This window comes from Notechis scutatus, chromosome 15 (assembly GCF_049901735.1).
Source record: "Notechis scutatus isolate UNSWTSFEM ecotype Mainland chromosome 15, rNotScu1.2, whole genome shotgun sequence".
NCBI classification, from domain to species: domain Eukaryota; kingdom Metazoa; phylum Chordata; class Lepidosauria; order Squamata; family Elapidae; genus Notechis; species Notechis scutatus.
Window position 1 is genome coordinate 7284259 of NC_142023.1, and position 23441 is coordinate 7307699.

At 47.4% G+C, this 23441-nt stretch overlaps 1 protein-coding gene across 9 annotated transcripts; it reads right to left on the reverse strand.

Annotated features, from left to right (window-relative positions):
- Positions 1 to 343: 343 nt before the first annotated feature.
- On the reverse strand, positions 344 to 22335 carry SH3GLB2 (SH3 domain containing GRB2 like, endophilin B2). 9 transcript variants are annotated; one of them, XM_087944183.1, is made up of 13 exons: positions 22105 to 22335; positions 14111 to 14252; positions 13306 to 13434; positions 12613 to 12746; positions 12107 to 12199; positions 11551 to 11565; positions 9853 to 9909; positions 6628 to 6639; positions 5779 to 5802; positions 5211 to 5300; positions 4972 to 5072; positions 3771 to 4038; positions 344 to 2690 (listed from the first exon to the last, which is right to left on the reverse strand). In XM_087944183.1, the coding sequence occupies exons 1-13, from the start codon at positions 22165 to 22167 to the stop codon at positions 2583 to 2585; spliced, it is 1236 nt and encodes a 411-aa protein (XP_087800309.1). In that variant the 5' UTR covers positions 22168 to 22335; the 3' UTR covers positions 344 to 2582. The 9 variants fall into 9 exon arrangements, with proteins under 9 accessions (XP_087800309.1, XP_087800302.1, XP_087800306.1 ...); XM_087944176.1 differs by lacking the exons at positions 6628 to 6639; positions 9853 to 9909; positions 11551 to 11565 and adding exons at positions 4292 to 4306; positions 9150 to 9212 and having other exon boundaries at positions 22105 to 22334; XM_087944180.1 differs by lacking the exons at positions 6628 to 6639; positions 9853 to 9909; positions 11551 to 11565 and adding an exon at positions 4292 to 4306.
- Between the last annotated feature and the right edge of the window lie 1106 nt (positions 22336 to 23441).

Genomic DNA, 23441 nt, shown 5'->3' on the forward strand with positions numbered 1-23441 from the left:
GGTTCATACTTACAACGGTCAGGGTGACCTTTGCAAAAAGCAATGTCAATGGGGAAGCCAGATTCACTTAACAACCGGGTTACTAACTTAAAACTGCAGTGATTCCCTTAACTGTGTCAAAGTAGGTCGTAAAGTGGAGCAAAGCTCGCTGGAGAAACGACTCATTTAGCAACTGAAATTTGGGGCTCGGTTGTGCTCCTGACTTGAGGACTACCTGCATTTCCCTAACCCCTGGGGCGAATCCTGATTTTTGCCTAAGCCTTGTGGGGGGGGAAAAAATTAGCTAAGAGCCACGGACATCCTGTTGTTTTTTTTTTGGGAAGAAGGCAGCTGAAAACGGAGAGCAGCTCTAACTTTTTATTAATCAAAGACAGCAGTAACAAGAGTTTTGGGCATTTCCTTTACATGTGAGCTCTTGGCCCGTTTCAAAGTCTTGCGATTGTTTAAGGAACTCGGCAAAGAAAGAAAAAAAGCAGAATGCAAACAGTTGCAAGGAAAGATCGGAGGGGCAGAGGTTTCCGCCCAACCCAGAAAAGTGGGCTTCGGTTCCTTGCCTCCCCCTGGTGAGATTTCCCAGATCCGTGGCCCCTGTGGGCAGAGGCGTGTTCCTGACTCGGACCTGGGATACATGCCAAGCACCGGAGAATGCAAAGGGGGGAAAAAAACAAACCCATTCAAATTGGGGGAAACCGTGCAAAAGCTTCAAACCGAGCACACAGGAAGAACATCTAGTACTTAGAAAAGGGCAATTAAATGTTTTATATTGGGGGGAGGAAGGGATCCCCCTCTTGCTATAACAGCTTCAGATCCAATCTTTGTTCCTAGGATTCATGATTTCGGCTCCCCCAAAGCAGATTCTAAGCTCCTCAAAGCCACAGGACTATGGTTTTTTTTTGTTTTTGTTTTGCCCGAAGATCATGCCAGCGAGAGTCTCCCGCCGGCCAAACGTACCTGCCCCAAAAGATTTGGCAATGCCCCACCCTCCTGGGACATTCCGTGGGTTCCTCCAGGAAAGGAACCTCGTAAAGGCTCAGCCTGGAACGGATCTCCCCAGAAAGAGCAGAATTTACCTAAACCCCCACGGGAAACTAAGAAGAAACTCAAGAGGGGATAATGAAATGAAGCCCAGTGAGAGAACAGACGACAGGCTGTTTGCAAGTTGTTCAAAATATATTTCATTTACGGAAGGGCTCTGCAACCCGACATCAGCTTAAAAGCACGAAGAAGGGGAAAAAAAAAAAAAAAAAGCACCGGTCAAGCGTTGAGCCACACGGCCTCAGGCAGTGGGACGGTGGCCGAATCTCCTCCATGCTGGATGCTAGCTTACACTGGTTTTGCATATGGCTTCAAATTTGGGAGAAGCCCCCCCAAGGATTCGAGCAATGGGGCGTGAAGAGATTTGACAAAGTCCGGGCTCCTCGATCTGCAGGCAGATGTGTTTTGTGTTGTGTGTGTGTGTGTTTGCACACATGAAGGCAGTGCGAGAGAGAGAAAACACAAAGGTGTGGAAAACTGGTGCACGGCCAGATAACCAAAGCCTAACCGTTAAAAGAAACTTCAGCCGAGAAATTCTTAGGATCTTTCTATCGAAAAGGTTGACCCGAGGCGAAAACTTTCTTCTCCCAACAGGCTCGGAGTTGGGGAATGGGCTCAGATGGATGAGCAAAAAGGGGTGGGGGAGGCTTGGACTGCGGTCAGAAAAAAAAACACCTTTCTCTCCCCACGTTACCCCCTACCTGAATGTCTGAAATCGACTGAAGAGTCGGAAAAAGACGGGACGAGGGAAATAGAGTGAGAAAAAGGGGAAAGAAGAAGAGGGGGGAGAAAGAAAGGAAGAAAAGGCCAAAAAGAAAAAAAAAGAAAGGAAAGGGAGGTAAGAAGGAAGATGGGAAAGAAGAAAGGAAAGGAGAAGGAGAAAGGAAGGAAGAGAAGAAGGAAAGATGGAAACAGAGGAGGGAGGAAGGAAGGAAAAATTAGAAGATGGGAAGGAAGGAAGAGAAGGAGGAAAGATGGAAACGGAGAAAGGAAGGAAAAAAATTAGAAGATGGGAAGGAAGGAAGGAAGAGAAGGAGGAAAGACGGAAACGGAGGGAGGAAGGAAAAATTAAGATGGGAAGGAAGGAAGAGAAGGAGGAAAGATGGAAACGGAGGGAGAAAGGAAGGAAAAATTAGAAGATGGGAAGGAAGGAAGAGAAGGAGGAAAGATGGAAACGGAAGGAGGAAGGAAAAATTAGAAGATGGGAAGGAAGGAAGGAAGGAAGGAAGGGTCTCTAAAGTGGCTAGTCCTCATGACCCACCACCATCCCCCCAATGAGCTGGGCACGTCTTCGCAGCAGCTCCCAAATATCCTCAAAGCCAACCAGGATAAATGGAGGGGGGTCTCTGAAATCCTGGAGAAGGGAAAGTGATTCACCACCATCCCTTTGGGGCTTTGATCCACACATCCCAAGAACCCCAAACGATAACAATAATAATAAATAGGGAGAGCACGGGATCTCGGAATGAATCGGTTTCAGCCTTTCCGAAGAAGAAGAAGAAGAAAGAGGCCTCGTGATTTGCTTGCGGAGTCCTTGCCCGGCGTGCTTAACTCAGCAGTTCTAAGTAGGTGACGGGCACTTTGCCCTTCTTGTTCCCCCGCTCTCCAATCAGCCAGTCGGGGTCCATCCCTGGGAGACTGTACACAGTGATCATCTGAAAGAGAGGAGGGGGAGACAGGGGTCGGCCTAACCAGGATTTTACTGGAAGAAATCAAAAGCGCTTTTGGGGCAGTTCTTCATATAAACAAGCAGGGGAATTATTATTATTATTTTTTTACCCAGCTTGGATTTGGGGCAGAAATTCTGAACGAAATTATTATTTACCGTAAGGCCCGTTCTCATCACATTTCAATTAAAAAGCACAAGAGATAAAAGATACGAAATATGAAATCTCAAATATTGTGAACACTTTACAATTATCTATAATACAATATAATATAAATAAAAGAATGAGGGAAGCATCTGAAAGGGTACAAAATCCCTCCTTTACGGAGGCTGAAGGCCCCCTGTTCCAACTAGCCATACAGGTAGTCCTTGACTTCTAACCGTTTGTTTGGTGACGGTTCAAACTTGTAACAGCCCTGCGAAAAGTGACCTACAACCAGTCCTCGCACTTACGACCCATCGCAGCTCCTCCCAACAATTCGCTCGATTTAAAACTTTGGATGCTTGGCAACTGGCACGGATGTATGACGGTTGTCGCATCCTTGGAGTCCTGTGACTCATTTGTCACCCCTTCCCAGCCGGCTTCCAACAAGCAAAGTCAATGGGAGAAGATGGCCTCGCTTAACGACCTCATGATCTGCAATGATTTGCTTTTAACAACCGCAGCAAAGCAGGTTGTCAAACTGGGTGAGGCTGACTTAACCACCGCATGGCTTAATGACGGAGGTTTGGATCCCAATCGCGGCCATAAGTCAAGGACTAACTTCCAGTATAAGGGGAGGGAGGTAAAATTGGTAAATTTCCTGCAATTCTGCCACCCCAAATTCCCCCCTCGGCGCTAACAGCTTCTGCACCGAACCATCAAACCAAATCTTTATGACCAGCGTAGCACCAAACCATGAATCTTGGTCTGTAAGTCCCCATAGGAAGCATGGGGGAAAGGAGGGCCGCAGGACCAAGCAAGCCAGAGTGTTAAGTTAGCCACAACCGAGCCGGGTGCCGTGGATTTTGGCTGCAGCTGGTGCGCGCGTTCTCCCAGCGCCTTGCCCGAGATAGCGGGGGTGCCCACCTCATCCGAAAGTAGGGAGAGCTCACTGCTGTCGGCCGCATCGTAGTCGTACAACACCCGGGCTTTCCGGGTGCCACTGCTGGGGGGCTTCACCTCACTGGGATTCAGAGCTTCGACCCCCGGAGCCGAATTGGGTGCTCCGGCGATCGTGGTCACCACCGGGAGGGTGGGCACGGCGGGTCCCGTGGCAGCAACCATGGCTGTCGGGGAAGCAGCGTTGGGCGGGGGCGAAGTGGATTCCGTGTTGCCCACAAAGGTGCCCGGCAACCTGGACAAAGGAAGAAAAGGTGGGACCGGAAGTTGCAAACCAGCCGATTCGACCCATTTGGGCAAAACCCTAATAAAAATTGTGCTTTTTCTATAAAGGAAAACCCCCCCAGCTTTCGATAATGATAACAAACTTGCTTGGGGGACTATAACCCTGAAATGGTTTCCATTACAAATTAAACCACTTGGGGGTGTGTGGAGGGGGAGGGGGGGGGAAGAGGAAAAAAAATCTGATTTTTTTTTTGAAAACTTACATTTCTCCTCTGGAGCTGAAAGCCAGAGAGGGACAGAACAGAAGACAACAAATGAAAAAAAAACAAAACCCTCAAATTTCAGAGCTCAAATATGAACACAGCAGAGAACACATAATCATAAGAGTTGGAAGGGACCTCAGAGGTCATCTAATCCAACCCCCTGCTGAATCTGGAGACCTGATACCATTCCGGACAAACATCTGTCCGGTTTCATCTTGAAAACATCCAGGGATGGGAGCACCCACAACCTCTGAAGGCAAGCTGCTCCATTGATCAATTATTCTAAACTCAGGAAATTTAACTGAATAAACAGAGTTGGAAGGGACCTCGGAGGTCTTCTAGTCCAACCCCCCCCCTGCTCAAGCAGGGACCCAGAATATACAATTCCGGACAAACGGTTGTCCGGTCTCTTCTTGAAAAACCTCCAGTGATGGATCACCCTCAAGATCTGGAGGGAAGCCGTTCCACTGATTCATCCTTCTCACTGTCTTAAACCGTTGAAGTCCATATCAACCATTCTGACTACTGAAAACGTAAGTTTGGCCAAATGTTTTATGTGCTGATTCAACGGGGGGCCAGATCATTAAAGTGGGCTGCATCTGGCCCTTGATGGGACCCCCAAATATTCTCTTCATACACCCCGGGCAACATTTAAAAAAAACAAAAAAACATTTATTTACCTGTTAAGCTGCTTCTGGAGATCCAACATGTATTGGTAGCATTGTGCGAAGTACGTGGTCTGAGCTTCTGCAAACTCATGGAGACATCGGAGGTGGTTGACCTGAAGGAGAAGAAGAAGAATCCAGCGTAATGTCCAGGGGAAGTTTACGGCTCTTGCTAAAAACTGGAGATTACTGTAAGCCCCCTAGGGCAGCCCTACGGCGGGCAAATAAATTTATGGAATGAATTAAAAACTCACATGCGTGCTATTGATTCCTTCCAAGAGAAGGCGAGTTACTTCTGCCTGTCGGTCAAACTCTGTCTGGGCCAGCCGAAGCTCGTGCTCCGCCTGCAACACACAACGGTGGGAGCCTCCTCAGAAAGAAGGCACAACCGCCACGGCAAAATATTCCCAATATTGCAAACATATCCATTCCCACCACCACTAGCCTCTTTTCTGCATTTTATGAACAGAACTCCAAATTATTATTATTATTTTACTGCAGTGGATTTTTTATTTTTGGTTACGGACTGTGGCGGGATTGGAACACGCTACAAGGGAGTCCTCGTTTTACAACCATTTATTGGGCAGCCGTTCGAAGTCACAACTAAAATGAGCAGCTCATGGTTGCAAGTCGAGATCTACCCGCATGTAAATCTGGAAATGGGGTTCATTCAGCCGCCCGATTCACTGTGTTGCACGAATGCAACACCCCAGGGCTGACTTCCTTCCTTTCCGGGAAAAGGGAAAATAGACATATTTTTTTTGGATTTAAAAAAGAAAAAAGAAAGAAAAAGAGGAATACTGGAATATTGGTAGTACTTACTTTTTCCACCTCGTCACTCCAAAGCTGTGGGGAACCACAGGACAAACGGAAAAGCGAGTCAGCATCAGAAGACACCAAGCCGCCCACATTCTACACAACGAAGCCGCCTCGCGGGGCGGCCACAACAGGGGTGACCATGGGAAATGCAGCCGGGCCCGTCCCCCAGCCAGAGTGGCAGACGGCGATAGCCCTCCAAATGGGGAGAGGATTCCATTTCTCCCTCAACCGCACCCCCCCTCCAGTCAGGTGTTTGGAGTAAAGTAGACCAGGGGTCTCCAAACTTTGCCGCTTTTAAGACTTGTTCGACATCAACTCCCAGAATCCCCCAAGTCAGCCATGCAGCAATTTTGGGAGCTTGAAAGTTTGGAGACCCCTGGTCTACTTTAAAAGTGGCCATTGGCTGAGTTTGGAGACCCCCTGGGGGCCTGTCCTATGAGCTAGGAGAAACTTTCCGTTCTCCATGATGGACCGTCTGCCCACTTTGGCGGGATCTGGCGCAAAAGCCCACCGCAAAAAGCAACATGCCATGCACCACCTGACCAGGCCCAAGCAAAGGAGCCCTTCCAAGGGGAGGGGAGGGGGAGCCTTTCTTTCCCCCAAAGTGGGCCACGTCCCAAGGGCAGATTTTGGATGGAGACCCAGAAAACCCACGGGTGTCAACGGGTGGCCTCCAAACGCCGCAACTTTTAACCCTCGTGGACTTCGACTGCTAGCCTGCCGCCCCTAGTCTTCTTTGTTAGACTGGAGACATACACCTAGCAAATGAATTGATAACAGATAATCAGAGTTGGAAGGGACCTTGTAGGTCATCTAGTCCAACCCCCCCCCCCAACCGCCCAAGCGGGAGACCCTACACCATTTCTGACAAACGGCAGTCCAATCTCTTCTTGAAAGTCTCAAGTGATGAAGCTCCCACAACTTCTGTTCCATTCGTTGATAGTTCTCACTGTCAGAAAGTTTCTCCTTTATTTCCAGGTTGAATCTCTCCTTGTTCAGTTTCCATCCACTATTCCTTGTCTGGCCTTCGGGTACTTTGGAAAATAGCTTGACCTCCTTTCTCCTCTCTGGGGCAGCCCCACAAATATTGGAAGACTGCTCTCCTGTCTCCCCTGGTCCTTCTCTTCCCTAGACTACACTTAGCTTCCTCAATTGTTCATTGTATGGTTTAACCTCCTGCCCCAATCACCTTAGCTGCTCTTCTCGGCACTCTTTCTAGGGTCTCAGCATCTTCTTCTATTGTGGGGACCAGAACTGGACACCCTATTTGAAGCGTGGTCTCAGTAGTGCAGTTTTTAAATGAGGTTTTAATATTCTGTAAGCCACCTCAAGTCGCCCTGGGCGAATAGGAGGCAATATAAATTCAATAAAGAAAGAAAGTTGTATGTATTAGCACTTTATACGTGGGCTTGAGTCCGTCCCTCTGTTCATGCAGCCCAGGATTGCATTAGCTTTTTTGGCAGCTGCATCAGACTGCTGGCTCATACTTAAATGGTTCAGTCTGAATGCCACGGCCAAAGAAGAGGCATCGTGGTGTCAAAACACCCCACAACAGGGATCTCCAACCTTGGCCACTTTAAGCATGGAGGACCAACTCCCAGAATTATGGGAGTTGAAGCCCGCCAGGCTTAAAGTGGCCAAGGTTGGAGACCCTTGCTCTACAAGACCCTCGGTTTCTTCCCCCGAAGTTGCCAATTTGGACCACAAAACGCCACTTTGGAAAAGAAAGGGCCCCCCCGTGGGGTGAGGACACCTGATTTAGGGGAGCAGCCAGCATGCATGCAACACTGAACGAAAGCGATTCTTCTGCAAAGCCAGGGTGCATCGCCCCCCCCCACCCCCCAAATCTCCCTGAATCTGGATTGAATCTGGTTCCTTCCCAACGGGAGCGTCAGCAAGGCGGAAAACGGACACGGGGAAGGGGGCGGTATTTTGGAGGTTCCGACATTTTAACGTGAGGCAGAAGCACAGCCACAAACCCAGAAGAACCGGACCAATGTCTGAATGGGTGGACGATGGTGGCACCCCCTGAACTGCTATGGGAAGGAACCGTACTGTGGTGGTTGGGTGAAGGCCAAGAATTCTCAGGTGGAAATTGTTTTTTTCTGCCTTAAAAGACTGTTCCGCCATTTTTTGGGGGGGCGGGGAGGACAGGAAAAGGATGGCAAAATAGGAGGGAGGAGTTATGGGGTCAAATGTCCATGTCTGAGCTGAAGACAGTCTGCTTCACTATCTACATGTCTATGGAGATTCTCCGTCATCCAGGTCAAAAAAGGCCACCGGACTTTCTTTTGTTTTTTTCCTGGAAGAGGTTTCGCTTCTCATCCAAGAAGCTTCTTCAGTTCTGACCGAACTGGAGTCCGAACGGAGCTTCAGTCAGAACTGAAGAAGCTTCTTGGATGAGAAGCAAAACCTCTTCCAGGAAAAAACAAAAGAAAGTCCAGTGGCCTACTTTTTTATTTGGAAAAAGCACCTTTGGGACTTCACTGCCTATGTCGGTGTTTCATGCAGAAGAACCTCAAGATTCTTACGCCCCATTTGGCATTTTGGGGTGGCTCAGTCCTAGGACTAGATTAACCGGGCTTGCAAGGATCCTGCGTTCAAGGCAGGTTGAGAGGAAATTAAAACAGAGAAAGGAATATTTAAAGCATTCCAGAAATGCGGACTTCCAATTCCCAGAATTCTCTGCAATGAGCAAAGGCAGGGCTAGGGCATTCTGGGAGCATATATATATATGTGCCCACCTAGAGTCTCCCTTTAAACCCCCAGAATGCTCTGCGGCGCCCAAGTGCGGGATGGGGGAAATTCCAAAAGGCCTATTTGCCCCGTCTGGAGAATCTCCTTCAACTCCCAGAATCCTCTACGGTGCCTGAAAGGCAGAGTGGGGAATTGTGGGAGTTGAAACTGGCTCATCTGGAGAGTCACAGCCAGGAAAGCTGAGCAGGCAATGAAACAAGTCAATAAATGAGCAAGCAGCGCATGATTGTGCAGTCGGCCTCTTCCTTCGCCTCCACGCCCCGTCTGCCAACTTGGCACCTCTGCCAGGGTTTGGCTGGGGAAGGGAACGTTGCCTCCCACGGGAGCCTGTTTGCAATGCCCCTTGGCAGGGGGGAGACCCTCAGGATGGGGTGGGACTTGGTTAGTCTCCATCCGTCGCTGCTTCTCCTGCCTTCGGGTGCTTTGACCCTCCTCAAATATTGGAACGCTGCTATCTCGTCACCCCCACTAGTCTTCGGAGGGTCGCTGGGCTCACGTTAAAATGCTGGCCGCAGCCAGTGCTCGGTCCGGGCTGCGCGAGGAAGGGGGGTCTGGGGGAGAAGGGATGTCCGAGGATAGATTTGGGGGTTGGGGGTGAGAACCGGGACTCGTCTTACCGCGGCTGCACTGGCGGAGAGAATGTAATTACGCGGTCTAGTCTCTTGAAAGTCGGGCACGGCCTACGGAAGGGGAATACAAGTTCACACATAGATCATGGGTCGGGGGAAAAAAAAGGGGTGTGTGTGGGAACTGGTGAGGAAGAGCAATCCTCTGGGGCCCCCCAGGCCCGAGGGGGGACAGTTGGGAGGATCTCCTCAAACCCAATTCTCTTCTGCCTACCCCTCAAGGGCTTAGCATCTTTTAAGAGACGTGGACTTCGACTCCCCGATTTCTCCAGCCAGCCTGCTTTAAGGCGGATGGACCTCAACTCCCGGAATTCCCCCAACCAAGCATCCTGGCTGGGGAATTCTGGGAGTTGAAGTCCCCCCACCCCAACTCACCCATCCCGGATCTTAAAAGGGGCTGAGATTGAGGTGCCCTTTCATTCCCGAGCAACTCGGACGTTACCCGGCTCTCTTTGGAGGGCAGGAAATGAAGTTACGCCGAGGAAGGCAAGGAGCAGCCCCGCCGCATAAATTTACACCGCCCAGCAGCTCCTGCCTTCTCCTCTTCTTGCTCACGCAGACATACAGCATTCCGGAAAAAAACACGAGGACTAGAAACTTGGGGGGGCGAGGGGGTGGGTGGGAGGGAGAAATAATGCCAAATTCCACACCAGCCATGCAAGGTTTCATGCCTTCGAAATCCACCCAGGCCAGCCTTATGGAGGAGGAGGAGGAAGAGGATGCGGACCAAAATGTTCTGCGGATTTAAGGGCTGGAGCCCGATGGGCGGGATGGAATCGTAAACTAAATCCATTTGAAACAAAAAGGCAATGCGCGTGCTTGAAAATCGATTGAAATGGATGTTTGTAAAAGAGGCACCAATTTCTTGCTCGATGGAATCAATTAGCTTAATGGAATCTAAAAAAATTTCTAATAAGATTTCTGTAACGGTCCTGGCTTTATTTACTGGATTTCTGCGTAGCACAACTCATGAATGCAGCGACTCTGGACAGCTTGCATTCGAATACGGCCATAAGTCACTTTTTCCAGTACCGTTGTAATTTAAAATGGTCACTAGACGAGTGATTGTAAGTCAAGGACCACCTATAGCGCTGGTTCCTTAACCTGCCAGTGGATTCTCTAAAAAGCCCTATCCCTACCTCCAATTCCAGGTGATTTCCCCAAAAATCCCATTGGCCAGCTGTGGTTTGCAGGCAGAGACTAAGAAACAGGGCTTGGGGGTGGATTAAGGATTAAGAAGAGAGTGGTGAAGGGATTACTAGGCAGTTTGGCCTAGTGGTGAGGTGAGGTTCCCCAGGCTGGAAAACCAGGAGGCTGGGAATTCTAGTCCCTCCTTAGGCATGAAAGCTGGCTGGGTGACTTTGGGCACTTCCCTCTCTGTCTCTCAGCCCAACCCACCTCACAGGGCTGTTGTGAGGAAAATAGGAGGAGGGAAGAAGTATTATTGTGTGTGTTCTCCGCTTTGAATTACCCTATAAAGTCATAAAGGCGGGATATAAAGCCAAAGGAATACAATACATTCAGCTAGATGTCCACGGTACCCCCTTTGGAAGCGCCATTTCTTGCTAAAGAGCCCCATCTCTCCCTCTGCTCCCCCATACATGCCATTCTCACACCCCTTTCCCTCCCCCCCCAAAAAAAAACCAGGGCTGTGTGTAACCTGGTTTCCTTTAAAAAAAACCAACCAACCAACAGCCTCCACCTCTTTATGGTGGCAAAAGAAGAGACCAGCGCAGAAAATCAGATCCAGCAATCGAAATGGCAGCCTCCTCCTTTTCAAGTATTATGGCTTTGCATCTCTTAAGGACTAAAAACTTAACTTGGGGAAAAAAAGAAAAGAAGGACAAAACCAAACTTTAAAACCAAATTTTGCTGGCACGGTCTACACACAGCCCTGTTTCCCGCAGTCCTACCTTTGAAACCCAGCTCCATATCTGAGGAAGGGGCCCACGGCCTTCACTGCAGGGAGGATCCCCACCTCCAAGTCCCTACCCCCTTCTCTCCATGCACCCCCCAAGAGGCCTTCTCAAATGAGATCCGAAACATAATGATGATGACGATGATAATAATAAGATCACAGCACTACTAACACAAGTAATACTCACAGTTCCCTCACACTGAGGAAAATTACAGACGAAAATAATTTAAAACAAAAAAAAAAAAGAGAGGACAAAACGAAAGCAGAGATTAGTGGAGCAAAGAGCAGGACACAGGAAGGACAAAATATTCAGAATAGCAAAAAGGCGTGTAAGGAAACCAAACAAGGCAGGAAACAACCAAAATCTCCGGCATCCAACAAGGTTTGTTAAGACGCTTCCGGCTGGACAGGCCAGGATCATTCCTAACTGGATGCTGCTTAAGGTCCCGGGTGGCCTAAGTGTTCAACGAGGACTAGGATGTTAAGTTTCTGGGAAAGGAAGCTTGAATCGGGTGGAAACTGTGCAAAAAGTTATGCCAGGAAAACTGGCTGTTTTGTTTTTTTTTTGCCCAGGATTTGCAATTCCTGTTCTGGTTCTCAATGTACGGCCGCAATGGCACTTACGCATCCTAGTCGTAACTCGTGAGGGTTTTGTGGAGGTTATTAAATGAACGTTTAACCCTCCAGTGGAATTCATGTGCCGTCCTTGCAAACGACAAAACGCAGACATCTGGGGCCATTTCTTCTCTCTCTCTCTCTCTCTCTCTCTCTCTCTCTCTCCCTGTTGCAACAGGCAATGCCCTGCTCTGTTTCCTTTCTTTTTTGGGGGGTAGGTGGGGGTGAAGGCAGAAGACGTCACAAACACATCAAGCCTTTCCCTTCCTCATCAGAAACACACACAGCGCACAACCCATCCGGCGGGCGAGAAAGAAGGAAAGCGACGGGATCTGGCGTGCCGTGTGATGATGGATAGATATACACACACTGGCAGGCAGGATGGGTGGGAGAAGGCGAGAGGGGAAAAAATTACCGCGGCTTTCGCCTCCGCGGCCTTCGCTTTCTTCAGCCGAGCTTTGCAAGCGTCCAGGTCCAGCCGACGGTTTTCCAGGATCCGTCGTTCTTTCTGGAAAGCAGAGAAAAGTCCCGGGTTGGACTAGATGACCTCCAGGGTCCCTTCCACCTCCCTGTTCTGTATTCTGATTCCCCCTCAAGCGGGTGCTTTTACAGTTTTGGAATCGGATATAGAGGTAATCCTAGACTCAGATTAGTTTAGATTAGCCGCGTGGCGAGGTAGGTAATACATTTAATAAATAAATGAATAAATTTAATAAACAAATAAATAAATTTACAAATTAAATGCAGATGCATCTGTCGGCTTTGAAAATTTGGCACACAGTCCCGCAACAATAACATAAAAAGTGGTATAGGAAGCCAATATTAACAAAGCCGCACTTGCTCTGGCAGGCAAACCCCTTCAATCCAAACGGGCCCTCTTCCCCCACATTGCCTGCTTCCCCCTCCTCCATTTTTACACACCGAAATGGTTCTCCAGTCTCCTTCCAGGAAGTTGCGCAGAGGAGTCAGGAAATTGATGGAAGCCGTGTGAATGAAGTCCCGCTCAGCTCCTCCCAGACGCCGCTCGGTTTCGCCAACTTTGATGAGGGTTTTGCCTAAGCGAGAGAATGCACAGTTGGCATTTCCTGGTGGTCTCCCATCCCCGCTGGGCTGAATTCCAATTTGGGAAGTCTCTTAAGATACCGGAAGCTGCCAAGCCTCTTCCTTTGGCACCCTCCAGGAATGCAACTCTTCCCCTTCCGAACAGTGGGACTGCTGAGTTCAAAAGGATCCCTGAGGCCACGGATTTGAACCCCCACAGAAAAGCAGCCTCAGGGTGGACGTGTCCAGCCAAGAAAAGGCAGTTTTCTTGCTCGTCAAATCCCCCTGGCTGATAGGAAAATCCTTTTTCTAAACACTACATTCAAATTCCACTTCTCTTGGCAGGGAGTCAAAGCTGCCTGCCATCAGGGAGACAAAAATCCCCTGGAGGTCATCCAGCCCAACCCCTCCCTCAGACAGGGCGAAGTCGAGCATCTCCAACAGAGGGCTGAATCCATGAGAACGGTACCAGGAAAAGCAGAAGTGGGATAGACCATTCTACCTGCGTGCTTTGCACCTGTCCAAACACCTGATCTCGGGAGGGAACGAAAGCTTCCGCTGGCCGTGACTCACCGTATGGAGTGGTGGCGCCGAAGTCGCTGGCCGCTTCCATCATGTACTGAGCCAGAAGTTCCCCATTGGTGACCCGAGACGGGACCTTCCGGTCAAGCTTCTCATAGAGGAACTCTTCAACTCGGGCACCTGCGACCAAACGGACAGACACTGTGATGACAGAAAGGCAACCCGGTCAAATAAGCAAGAAGAATCCCTTTATTATCTCCAACTTTGCCCCCAATGTCCAGGTTATCTTCGGCTGGGGGAAAAAACTCTCCCAGGAACAGCCTTTAAGTGGAGGAAATTCAGTTCGAAAACAAAGTACATACAAACTGTAAATAAAAATCCACACAAACCACGCTGCAGCAATTAACTGGACAGGGCAGGAGAAGGAATTGCAGCCTTGAAAGGCCAGCAAAACTCACACAGTTGGGAAGACGCCAGGAACACAGATAAGCCTCCACAATACCAGATAATTCACGATTTGCTCTCAACAATTTGCTGGGCACAACCTCCCTTTTTAAACACTGCGTTCCCAGCTGCAGCTAATGAAGGGAATCAGGGCCCTTTCCTCCCCCGTAAGCCATGCAACCCACATCGCTCCCTTCTCCATTCCTCCCTGAGTGCCCTAGGATGAAGAGGGGGTGGGCCTGGGTCTTCCTCTGAATTCCCACTCCCTTGTTCTACCCCTTCCCTGCTCTGCCCAGCCGGACTTTGCCCTTCCCCAGTTTCTTCCACAGCCAACGGAGCCACACTAATAATAGTAATAACTTCTGACCGGTCCTAATTTATCAGTGCCATGCGGGTGCTAATAAATGCTTACTGGGATTCGGTTGGAGCAGGACTTCTGTCTGTCGTAAGATCTTCTCTGTCCAATTTTTGGTGGTGTCTGCGCGAGCCAAGAGGTTCTCAAAATGAGCGTCTAATTCAGTCTTCTCGGCCTGACCAAGTTTCTCCTCTGTGAACTGCAGGAAGAGAAGGAAAACCAACACGAAAGAGATTTTCCCCTTAAATTGTATTCTGAAAAGTAAGGCTGTAGATTCAGGTCGTCCTTGACTTAGAAAGCATTCGTTTAAGCGATCGTTCAAAGTTATGACGGCACTGGAAAAACTGACTTATGACCCTTTTTCATACTTACGTCCGTTGCAGCATCCCCATCTCACATCATCAAAATGCAGGCGCTTGGCAACTGATTCGTATTTATGACATCTGCCGTATCCCGGGGTCACATGATCTCCTTTTGCAACCTTCTGACAAGCCAACTCAATGGGGTAGCCAGATTCACTTAAGAACCATATTACTCTCTTAACAACTGTGGTAAGAAAGTTTATAAAATGGAACAAAACTCAGTTATCTTGGTTAGCGATGGAAATTTTCGGCTTAATTGTGGTCATAAGTCAAAGATCTCGCCCCAAATTTTGCAAATTCATCCTATTTAAATCAAACCTCTCCATTTGGTTCACCAGGGAGATTATTGGGGGATTTTCTATTGAGGCCCTTTGCACCCCAAGATTTCACAAAGCGATACTTTAGGGAGACTCATGGCCGTACTTGCAACGCCGCTGCGAGCACTCTCACAAAATGGAGAGCCTGGTCCAAACACTAAGAAATACCCTGCTTTTAGGACATACACACACACACACACACAATAAATACTGTACGTTATTTGTCTTTTGGCTCTATAACAGGAAGATGTCACTTATGGAGATTGGCAGATGTAGAAATCAAATAAGTAAATGAATAAATAAAGAAAATCAATAAAGAAAAAAAGCATTCTTTTGGAGGGAGGATGCTATGGAATTCAGAGGCCTTGTTGGGAGGGGGAATCTGCAGATATTTTAAGGTCTGCAAACTCTAACCTTGATTTATATCTGGGTATTACGAACCTTTCCCCAGCTAAGAGAGAGAGAAAGAAACTGGCACAAATTTCAATCGATGCCAGTTTAATATTTTATGCCAAAAACAGTTGCTTTGAATAAAATTTCTCCTAATGAGCCAAGAGACTTGTAACCGCAGAACTAAGCAGATCGCTCCACAGCAGGAGAGGAAGGATAATAAGCTATTCAACGAATTCAAGGTCTCGATGAAAAAATATATATATTTTTTCAATTAACTGCTAATGAAAGTAAAGCACCCGATACCTTGGAAACTCAGTAGCAGCAGCAGGATAATAACATCTCTTTCTGGATGGTTTTTGTTTCCTGTGCCAGCTGTTTATGTTTCCTCTACTTTGGATAATATTAATGCTAATAAGAAGGAAAAGGAACAAAATACAAAGAGCCACAATCAGAAGTAGAATGTCTGTGGCAAAAGAAAGCAAAGGTGGTATTAATACAGGTATAGTCCACAACTTATGACCACAATTAAGCCCCAAATGTACATTGTTAGGTGAGAAATTTGTTAAGTCGGTTTTGCCCCATTTTATGACTTTTCTTGCCATATCTGTTAAGTGAATAATTTCAATTAAGCTAGAAACACTAACAGGGAAGCGGGGTGGGGGAAAGAGAGCAAACACTGGACCTGAGTGAAGCCTTCACAATGCACAGTAACTGGGACTGATATCTATGCCTATCGATTTAAGCTGTATGAGCGGACCTGAGTGAAAACTTCGTAAGCAGTCACTTGTAACTTGAAATGGGGGGGGGAAGAGGGAGAGAGACTTTAGTGAAGGAATCTGAGCCCAGGCCTCCCTGTGAAGCAAAAAGTGTGACACGTGTGTGTGTGTGTGTGTGTGTGTGTGTGTGTGTGTGATTGAGTGTATATATGCATGTATATATGGAGATACATGTGAATAATACAGAGCAGCAGATTATGTAACTTATATCTATATGCTTAACTCTACATGTGAGGACTTGAGTGAACAGTTCATGGTGCACAAGTAATTTATACCTTAAATGGGAGAGGGGGGACAGAGAGGGAGGGGGGGGAGAAAGAGAGCAAACACTGGACCTGAGTGAAAACTTTACAACGAACAGTACTGTGGCTGATGTCTGTGCCTATCTAGTTAAGGTGTATGAGAGGACCTGAGTGAAGACTTTGTAAGACTCCCTCAATTTTATCATTTGACCTGGTGGGAGGGAGGCGGAGAGAAAGAGCGAGACTGTAGTGAAGGAACCTGAGCACAGGCCTCACCCTGAGGCAGAAAGAAAGTAGGAAGAAAGTACGTTTGGGTTTGAGTGAGTGAGTGTATGTATGCACATATATATGGAGATACATTAACAAGCAGGACAGCACAGCATAATACTTGTTACTTACATCTATGTTTACATCTATGTGAGAACCTGAGCGAAGACTTCATGCTGCACAGTAATTTATATCTTTGAATGGGGGAGAGGGGAGAGAGAGAGAGAGAGAGAGAGAGAGAGAGAGAATGCTGGACCTGAGTGAAAACTTCACAATGCACAGTACTGGGGCTGATATGTATGCCTATCTATTTAAGCTGTATGAGAGGACCTGAGTGAAAACTTCATAAGAAGTTACTTGTAACTTGAAATGGGGAGGGCGGGAAGGAGAGAGAGAGAGAGAGAGAGAGAATGAGACCCATTGTAGTGAAGGAACCTGAACCGAGGCCACCCTGTGAAGCAGAAAGAATGAGGAATTGAGAGAGAACTTCATGGCGAATAGTAATTCATATATTTAAGTTTGGGGGAGGGGAGTGATGGAGGACCTGAGGAAAAACATGGCTCTAGTAAAGACTTCACCATGCACAATGTTGTAGCTTATATCTGTGCCAATCTTGTTAAACTGTGTGAGAGGACCCGAGTGGAGATTTCAGAAGCAGTAATTTACAACTTGAAATGGCGGGAGAAAAGAGAGAGAGAGAGACTCGTGGTGCACACTAATTCATATCTTCAAATTGGTGGGGGGAGAGAGAGAAAGAGGGAGGGGAGAGAGGGGGAAAAAAACCAGAGCAAATCTGGACCTGAGTGAAGACTTCACAATGCACAGTTCCTGGGGCCTATATTCCTATCTACTTAAGCTGTACGAGAGGACCTGAGTGAAAACTTCACAATGCAGAGTACTGGGACTTGTATCTATGCCTATTTATTTAAGTTGTATGAGAGGACCTGAGTGGAGACTTCATAAGAAGTCCCTTATACTTTGAAATGGCGGGGAGGGAGGGGGAGAGAGAGAGAGGAACCTGAGCCCAGGCCTCAGTGTGAAGCAGAAAGAAAGTAGGAAGTGTGTGCATGTGTTTGTTTGATTGAGTGTATGTATGCACATATATATGGAGATACATTAGCAAACAGGACAGCACAGCAAATTACTATTGCTTATATCTGTGTTTAAATCTATGTGAGGACGGAAGATTTCACGGTGCACAGTAATTTATACCTTTAAATGGGGTGGGGTGGGGAGAGAAGGGTGGACTAGGATTGAAGACTTCGCAATGCACAGTAATGTGGACCTATGTATTTAGCTCAGAGAGCACCAAGGACCTCACAGCCCTCCTCCCCCTCTCTGCAAACCCCACTCCCTTCTAGCACTGATGACATTACCTAGTTGGGTCATGAAACGTTTGCAAGGAAACCATAAGCTCAGAGAGCACCAAGGACCCTCATTCCAACCCTGAGCTATTTATTGACAATTTTGGAGGGGGCGGGGGGCAACAACTAAAAATGCCTCATTTCTGAGATCTTTTGAAACTGGCTGGAGGCTGGATGGCCCGGTTCCAACACATGCAAAATGCTGCCCTTAAAAAGTAAACCGGGCGCTAAACCCCACTGAGAAGAGGATGCTGATGGTTATTGCTATTTTCCTGCAAATGGTACACAAAAACGACTTTTGAAGCTTTCCCCGGGAACGGCACCAGAGAGTGAATTGGTGACTCAGCACCCAGGCAGCCTCCCCGACAAAGAAACCTGGCTGATGAATTACCAGCCGGTCCAGTTTCCGAAGCTCTCAACCTCAGCTGCGATAAACTCAGTCAAGTGGAAACTCGTAGCTGCAGTATTAACTTTCCCATCGCCCTGCGTCCCAAAACCCCAAGGTTAGGGACTCTGCAGGAGAATTTCTCCCATCCTAAGGAGGTTTGGCCTTCAGGTGCCCAAATTGTGGCTCTGCAAAGCTGCTCGCTTTGACGCCCCCAAATCAGGTACTCCTCGACTTACGGGCACAATGGAGAGAGCAGGATTCCCACAGCTAAGCAAGGAATGGGGGGTGAAGGGAGCCTTGCATGATTTTTATGATCTTTTTGCTAGCAGTCGTTAAGTGGATTGTGTTGTTAAGCGGATCCCACGTTCTCCGTTGACTGCTTGTCAAGAAGCTGGATGGGAAGGTCACAAAAGAGGATCAGGTGCTGCAACAGGCATAAGCCCATGCCAGTTGCCAAGCACCTGTATTTGGATCACATGACCACGGGAGAAACTGCAATGGTCCCAAGTATGAAAAACGGTCATAAGTCACTTTTGTCAGTGCCGTTGTAACTTTGAGCAGTCACTAAATGAAGGATAACCCGTATCTCAACCGGCCATTAATGCCTCCTTCCGCCTCGTTGCCCTGCTTGGAAGTTAAATGGATTTGAAAAATAGCGAGGAATACAAAGATCCTGAAATAGACAATAGCTAGAGAGCTTTTTTGGAGGGGGTTCTTCGCTGGTGTGCTTAGAAAACAAACGTGCCAGGTGGGCTCAGGGGATGCAGGCCTCTGCTCGGAAACCTCTACCAATCCAGGTGAGAAATAAAGGTGATAGAGGCTTGCTGAAGGGCGCGCAGAGGGTTAACAGGGAACCTCAGCATTTGAATAATAAGCCAGAATTTTGTAACTGGCCCATCGGACCCAACCTGGCGTTGGAAGGATCCAGGTCAAAAGGTTGCAAAAATGTAGCTCCCCCTTTCCCGTCTCCCATGCAGACAGGCCTGGTTGCAAAAAAGCAACTCAGAAAAACTCTGCAAAAGGTTATTTCCAGAACACAGTCAATGCGGCGGCTATAAAAACCGGAACAATGAATTTCCCAAAGGGCTGAGCTTTCATTTCAGCCAAGACTTGCACCGAATTGCACTGGCTGTAATGCAAACAGAGGAGCAGCATTTTCTGCCTTACTCTAACTGCTGCCCCCCCTTCCTCTTTCCAAAGATCACCCCTCCCCCCTTTTTTAAATTCAAAAGGAAAGCAGCTAAAAAGGACTGAATGACTCTGTAAAAGAGGGAGAAATTCCTTTTTTAAAGTATATGTATGTATGCATAAAGATATTATATATTACAGTATATGGATATTACAAAAATTATATAAACTTGTAAATATGCATTGCAATTTGTGCATAAATGGTAACATAATATTGCAAATATATTGTATATATGTATGTATGTGTACATGGGTGTGTGTGTGTGTGTGTGTGTGTGTGTGTGTGTATATATATATATATATATATATATATATATATATATATATATATATATATATATATAAATTACTAGTCACATTAAATATTTTATTTGTATCCCTCTTTATTCTTTATAAATAATTCAAGCCAGCAAACATACCCAATACTCTTTTATCCTATTTTTTCCACAACAACAACCCTGTGAGGTAGGCTCGGCTGAGAGTGACTGTCCCAGATTCTATTTGCCTGTCTGTCTGTCTCTCTCTCTCTAATATATATGTGCATATGTATGTGTATATATATATACATTTTGTATATATGCACACAAACAGATAGTAACCTATATAAAACTGCAAATATGCTTTGCAATAAATATATGTATTAAGAAGCCATACAGCATTGGAAATATATATTACGGTGTGAATACATGTTAAATGAAATATAAAATTACATTGCTGTATAATAAAAATATAACAGCCCACCAAATATACATCGCAATAAACAAAACCTTGCAATTTCATCCACAGTTATCATCCCTGAAGCTGCCTGAAGTTGTGACATCTTGAAAATCAGAATCGATCTGCAGTAAATAATTTGGAGGGCAACTCTGAGAACCATCTGTCTGGAGGCATCTTTAGCGTGCATTTTTTTTTTCCCCCCCGCAAGATGCAACAGGGAGAAGCCGGAACCTGGTGTGGTTTTATGGCTGAGCAAGTCGAGAAGAAAAGGAGAAACCTGTTTTGCTTTCAGAGTCAACAGGAGGAGGATTGGCTTCCTGCTTGGACGTGGCGTTTATACAAGGTATTCAGCAGACACATCAAGTCACCTTATTAGCAAGTCAGAAAAGAGCCTGAGCTGGGACATAGAATTCCCACCAGATAATAGATAGATTAGATTAGATTAGATTAGATTAGATTAGATTAGATTAGATTGGTAGGTAGGTAGGTAGAAGATAGGTAGGAAGATGATAGATAGATAGATGATAGATAGATGATAGATAGATAGATAGATAGATAGATAGATAGATAGATAGATAGATAGATAGATAGACAGAGAGGGATAGATAGATGATAGGTAGATGATAGATGGTAGGTAGGTAGATGATAGATAGATAGATAGATAGATAGATAATAGATCGACAGATAGATGATAGGTAGGTAGGTAGACGATAGACAGATAGATAGATGATAGGTAGATGATAGACAGATAGATAGATGATAGGTAGGTAGGTAGATGATAGATGATAGGTAGATGATAGACAAATAGATAGATGATAGGTAGGTAGGTAGATGATAGACAGACAGACAGACAGATAGATAGATAGATGATAGGTAGGTAGATGATAGATAAATAGATAGATAGATTTTCTCTTCTTCCAAACCCCAGCCATGTTTCATTCTATATCTTTATATTTTATTTCTTCTGCAATGGAGCCCAATCTTTGGGAAATGTCCATTTATCTAGCAAGCAACGATCCAGTGATCAGAAATAATAGTCCCATCCTTTGGAGGATCAGGTGCAACCTAGATGGACAGCAGATTCTCTTCCAAAGGTTGTGATATTCCAGGACATTTTTACTGCCTCTTTTTTTTTTTCTCCCCCAAGTTTGGACTGCAAGGCCCCCCTTCCGTTTGAGATGCTCCCACTCCAAGGTTTGCTTCCCCTTGGGACTGCTGCAGCCTTTGGGAAAAGAGGCCTTTACAAAGACACCAGCCAAAACCCAAACTAAAAAAAGAGAAAGGGATGCAGAGTCCAGCAAGGTTTGCACAGTCACCACCTGGAGTCTTGAGGAAATCCTCAGTTGCCAAATGCAAAGGAGGGCCGGATGATGGCTTAATCCTTGGTGGCGAAAGCATCCAGCTGCGTGCAGTGCGCACCCCGGCAGGAACACAAAGGAACAAAACAAAAACACAAAGCACCTCTCTGTGTATTCATTCAGACAAGCAGGGATGCCCAGGGGAGGCTCCAAGGCAGGTTTTGCAGGATGCCTCCACCCCATCACATCCTGGTTTTAAGCCTGTTGGGATGCTCCTTTGACGGCTGACCTGTAGAAATGGGAAGCTCGCCCTTTAAATCCACGCAGGCCTCGTTCACACAACCCCGAAGCACGCAACCGCCCCAGCCAACCAGCCAACTGCAACCCGACCCATCCATGCACCCATCCTCCCTGGCCTGGCCTAGCATGTTGCATTAAGTCAGCTCCCGGGTTGGGAAGGGAGGGGGAAGGGATGGTAAACACGACCTCTTTCGCCTTCCCTTCCCACGCTTCTCTAGCACTCGGGTGAAGCAAGCCAGCCTTGCCTTCCCCCTCCTGCATCTTGACCTTCCTTTGCAGACGCGCGTTGGACTCGCAAGTGTCAACATCAGCCAAGCTACCCAAACATGCCCCCCCATCTTTCCCCTCCAGCTTCACGCAACGGCCCGAATTCAGACGACCAGGTGGGGAAAAAGAAGCGGTTTCCCCGCTTGGCAAGCCCCCCCGATCCCGGATCTACCTGCACCGCCCGGGTGAAGAAGATTCCCGCATCCGAGGCCAGTTTCTTCATGTTGAAATCCATGGCGTGGGGAAAGCGGCGAGGGCGACGGCTGGCTGGCTCTCCCCGCAGCAGAGCGAGCCGGCTGGGCTGGGCTGGCGCTGCGGGCAGGCGAGGAGGAGGAGGAGGAGGAAGAGGAGGAGGAGGAGAGCAACGCCAGCGAACGGCCGCCAGCCTCGAGCGCCGCGGAACGCCCCGCCTCGCCTCGCCTCGCCCCGCCAGCCAGCCAAGCAGCCCCTTAAAGGCATCCAACCCGGCCGGAGCTGTCCAAAGCCGCGCGTAAAAGCGCAGCCTCTTGACGCACCGTCCGTTCGTTTGCAATAGACTAGAGAATCAATAAGAGTTTGGAAGGGGATCCTAGAGGTCTTCTAATCCACCCCCGCCGCCCTAGAACATTTCAGATCAATGGCTGTTCAGCCTCTTTCCAAAGCCTCCGGTGACTGAGCATCCACCATTTCTGGAGGCGAGCTGTTCCACTGGTGAATTGTTCTCACTGTCAGGAATAACAGAGTTGGAAGGGACCTTGGAGGTCTTCTAGTCCAACCCCCTGCTCGAATAGGATACAGTTCGAGATATACATACAGCACATACAATTTCGGACAATGGCTGTCCAGTCTCTTCTTGAAAACCGCCAGTGTTGGACCACTCACAACTCCTGGAGGTAACTCTTCTAACTGGTTAGTAGTTCTGACTGTCAGGAAATCCCTCCGTAGTTCTAAGCCTGTTTTCCCCTTGAGATTAGTTTCCATCCGTTGCTTCTTGTCCTGCCTTCTGGTGCTTTGGAGAATAGCTTGACCCCCCCACCCTACTCTTCTTTGCGGCAGGCCCTCAAATATTGGAAGATGCCACCATGTCACCCGTCGCCCTTCAATTCATTCAACCAGACACCCCCAATTTCTGCAACTTTGTAAGCTCTTTGTAAGTTTCGGCCTCCAGCCCCCTAACCATCCTTCTTGCTCTTCTCTGCAATGGTTAGTGGGGCAGGGAGGGTCGCCCTCTGGTTGCAAAGGGAGCAGAGCCATGGGAACGTGTTTGGCAACCTTGCCTAAAGATGGATTTAAAGCCACCAGCTAAAACCAGGTTTCATGTCTTGTCACTGGTGTTCAGGTTCCAGGCTTGTGCATCTTACAAAAGTAAAAATAAATCAGTGTATGGTTTGTCTTGTAGGAAGCCAGAGATAAAACCTTGTATTCCTATTTTAATTTAAAGTGCAATTAATATATTGTTCAAAACAGACTTCTCATTCAAATGAGGGCGGAAATGCATGTTTCTAGTCCCTATTTTCATTTCATGCCCCC

Coding starts and splice junctions, on each gene's coding strand:
- SH3GLB2 (XM_087944183.1), bottom strand. CDS start 22,167: ATGGATTTCAACATGAAGAAACTGGCCTCGGATGCGGGAATCTTCTTC. Junction 12,747..13,305: donor CGGCGCCACCACTCCATACG/GTGAGTCACGGC, acceptor TCTCTCGCTTAG/GCAAAACCCTCATCAAAGTT. Junction 4,039..4,971: donor CTCCAGAAGCAGCTTAACAG/GTAAATAAATGT, acceptor TCCTTTGTCCAG/GTTGCCGGGCACCTTTGTGG.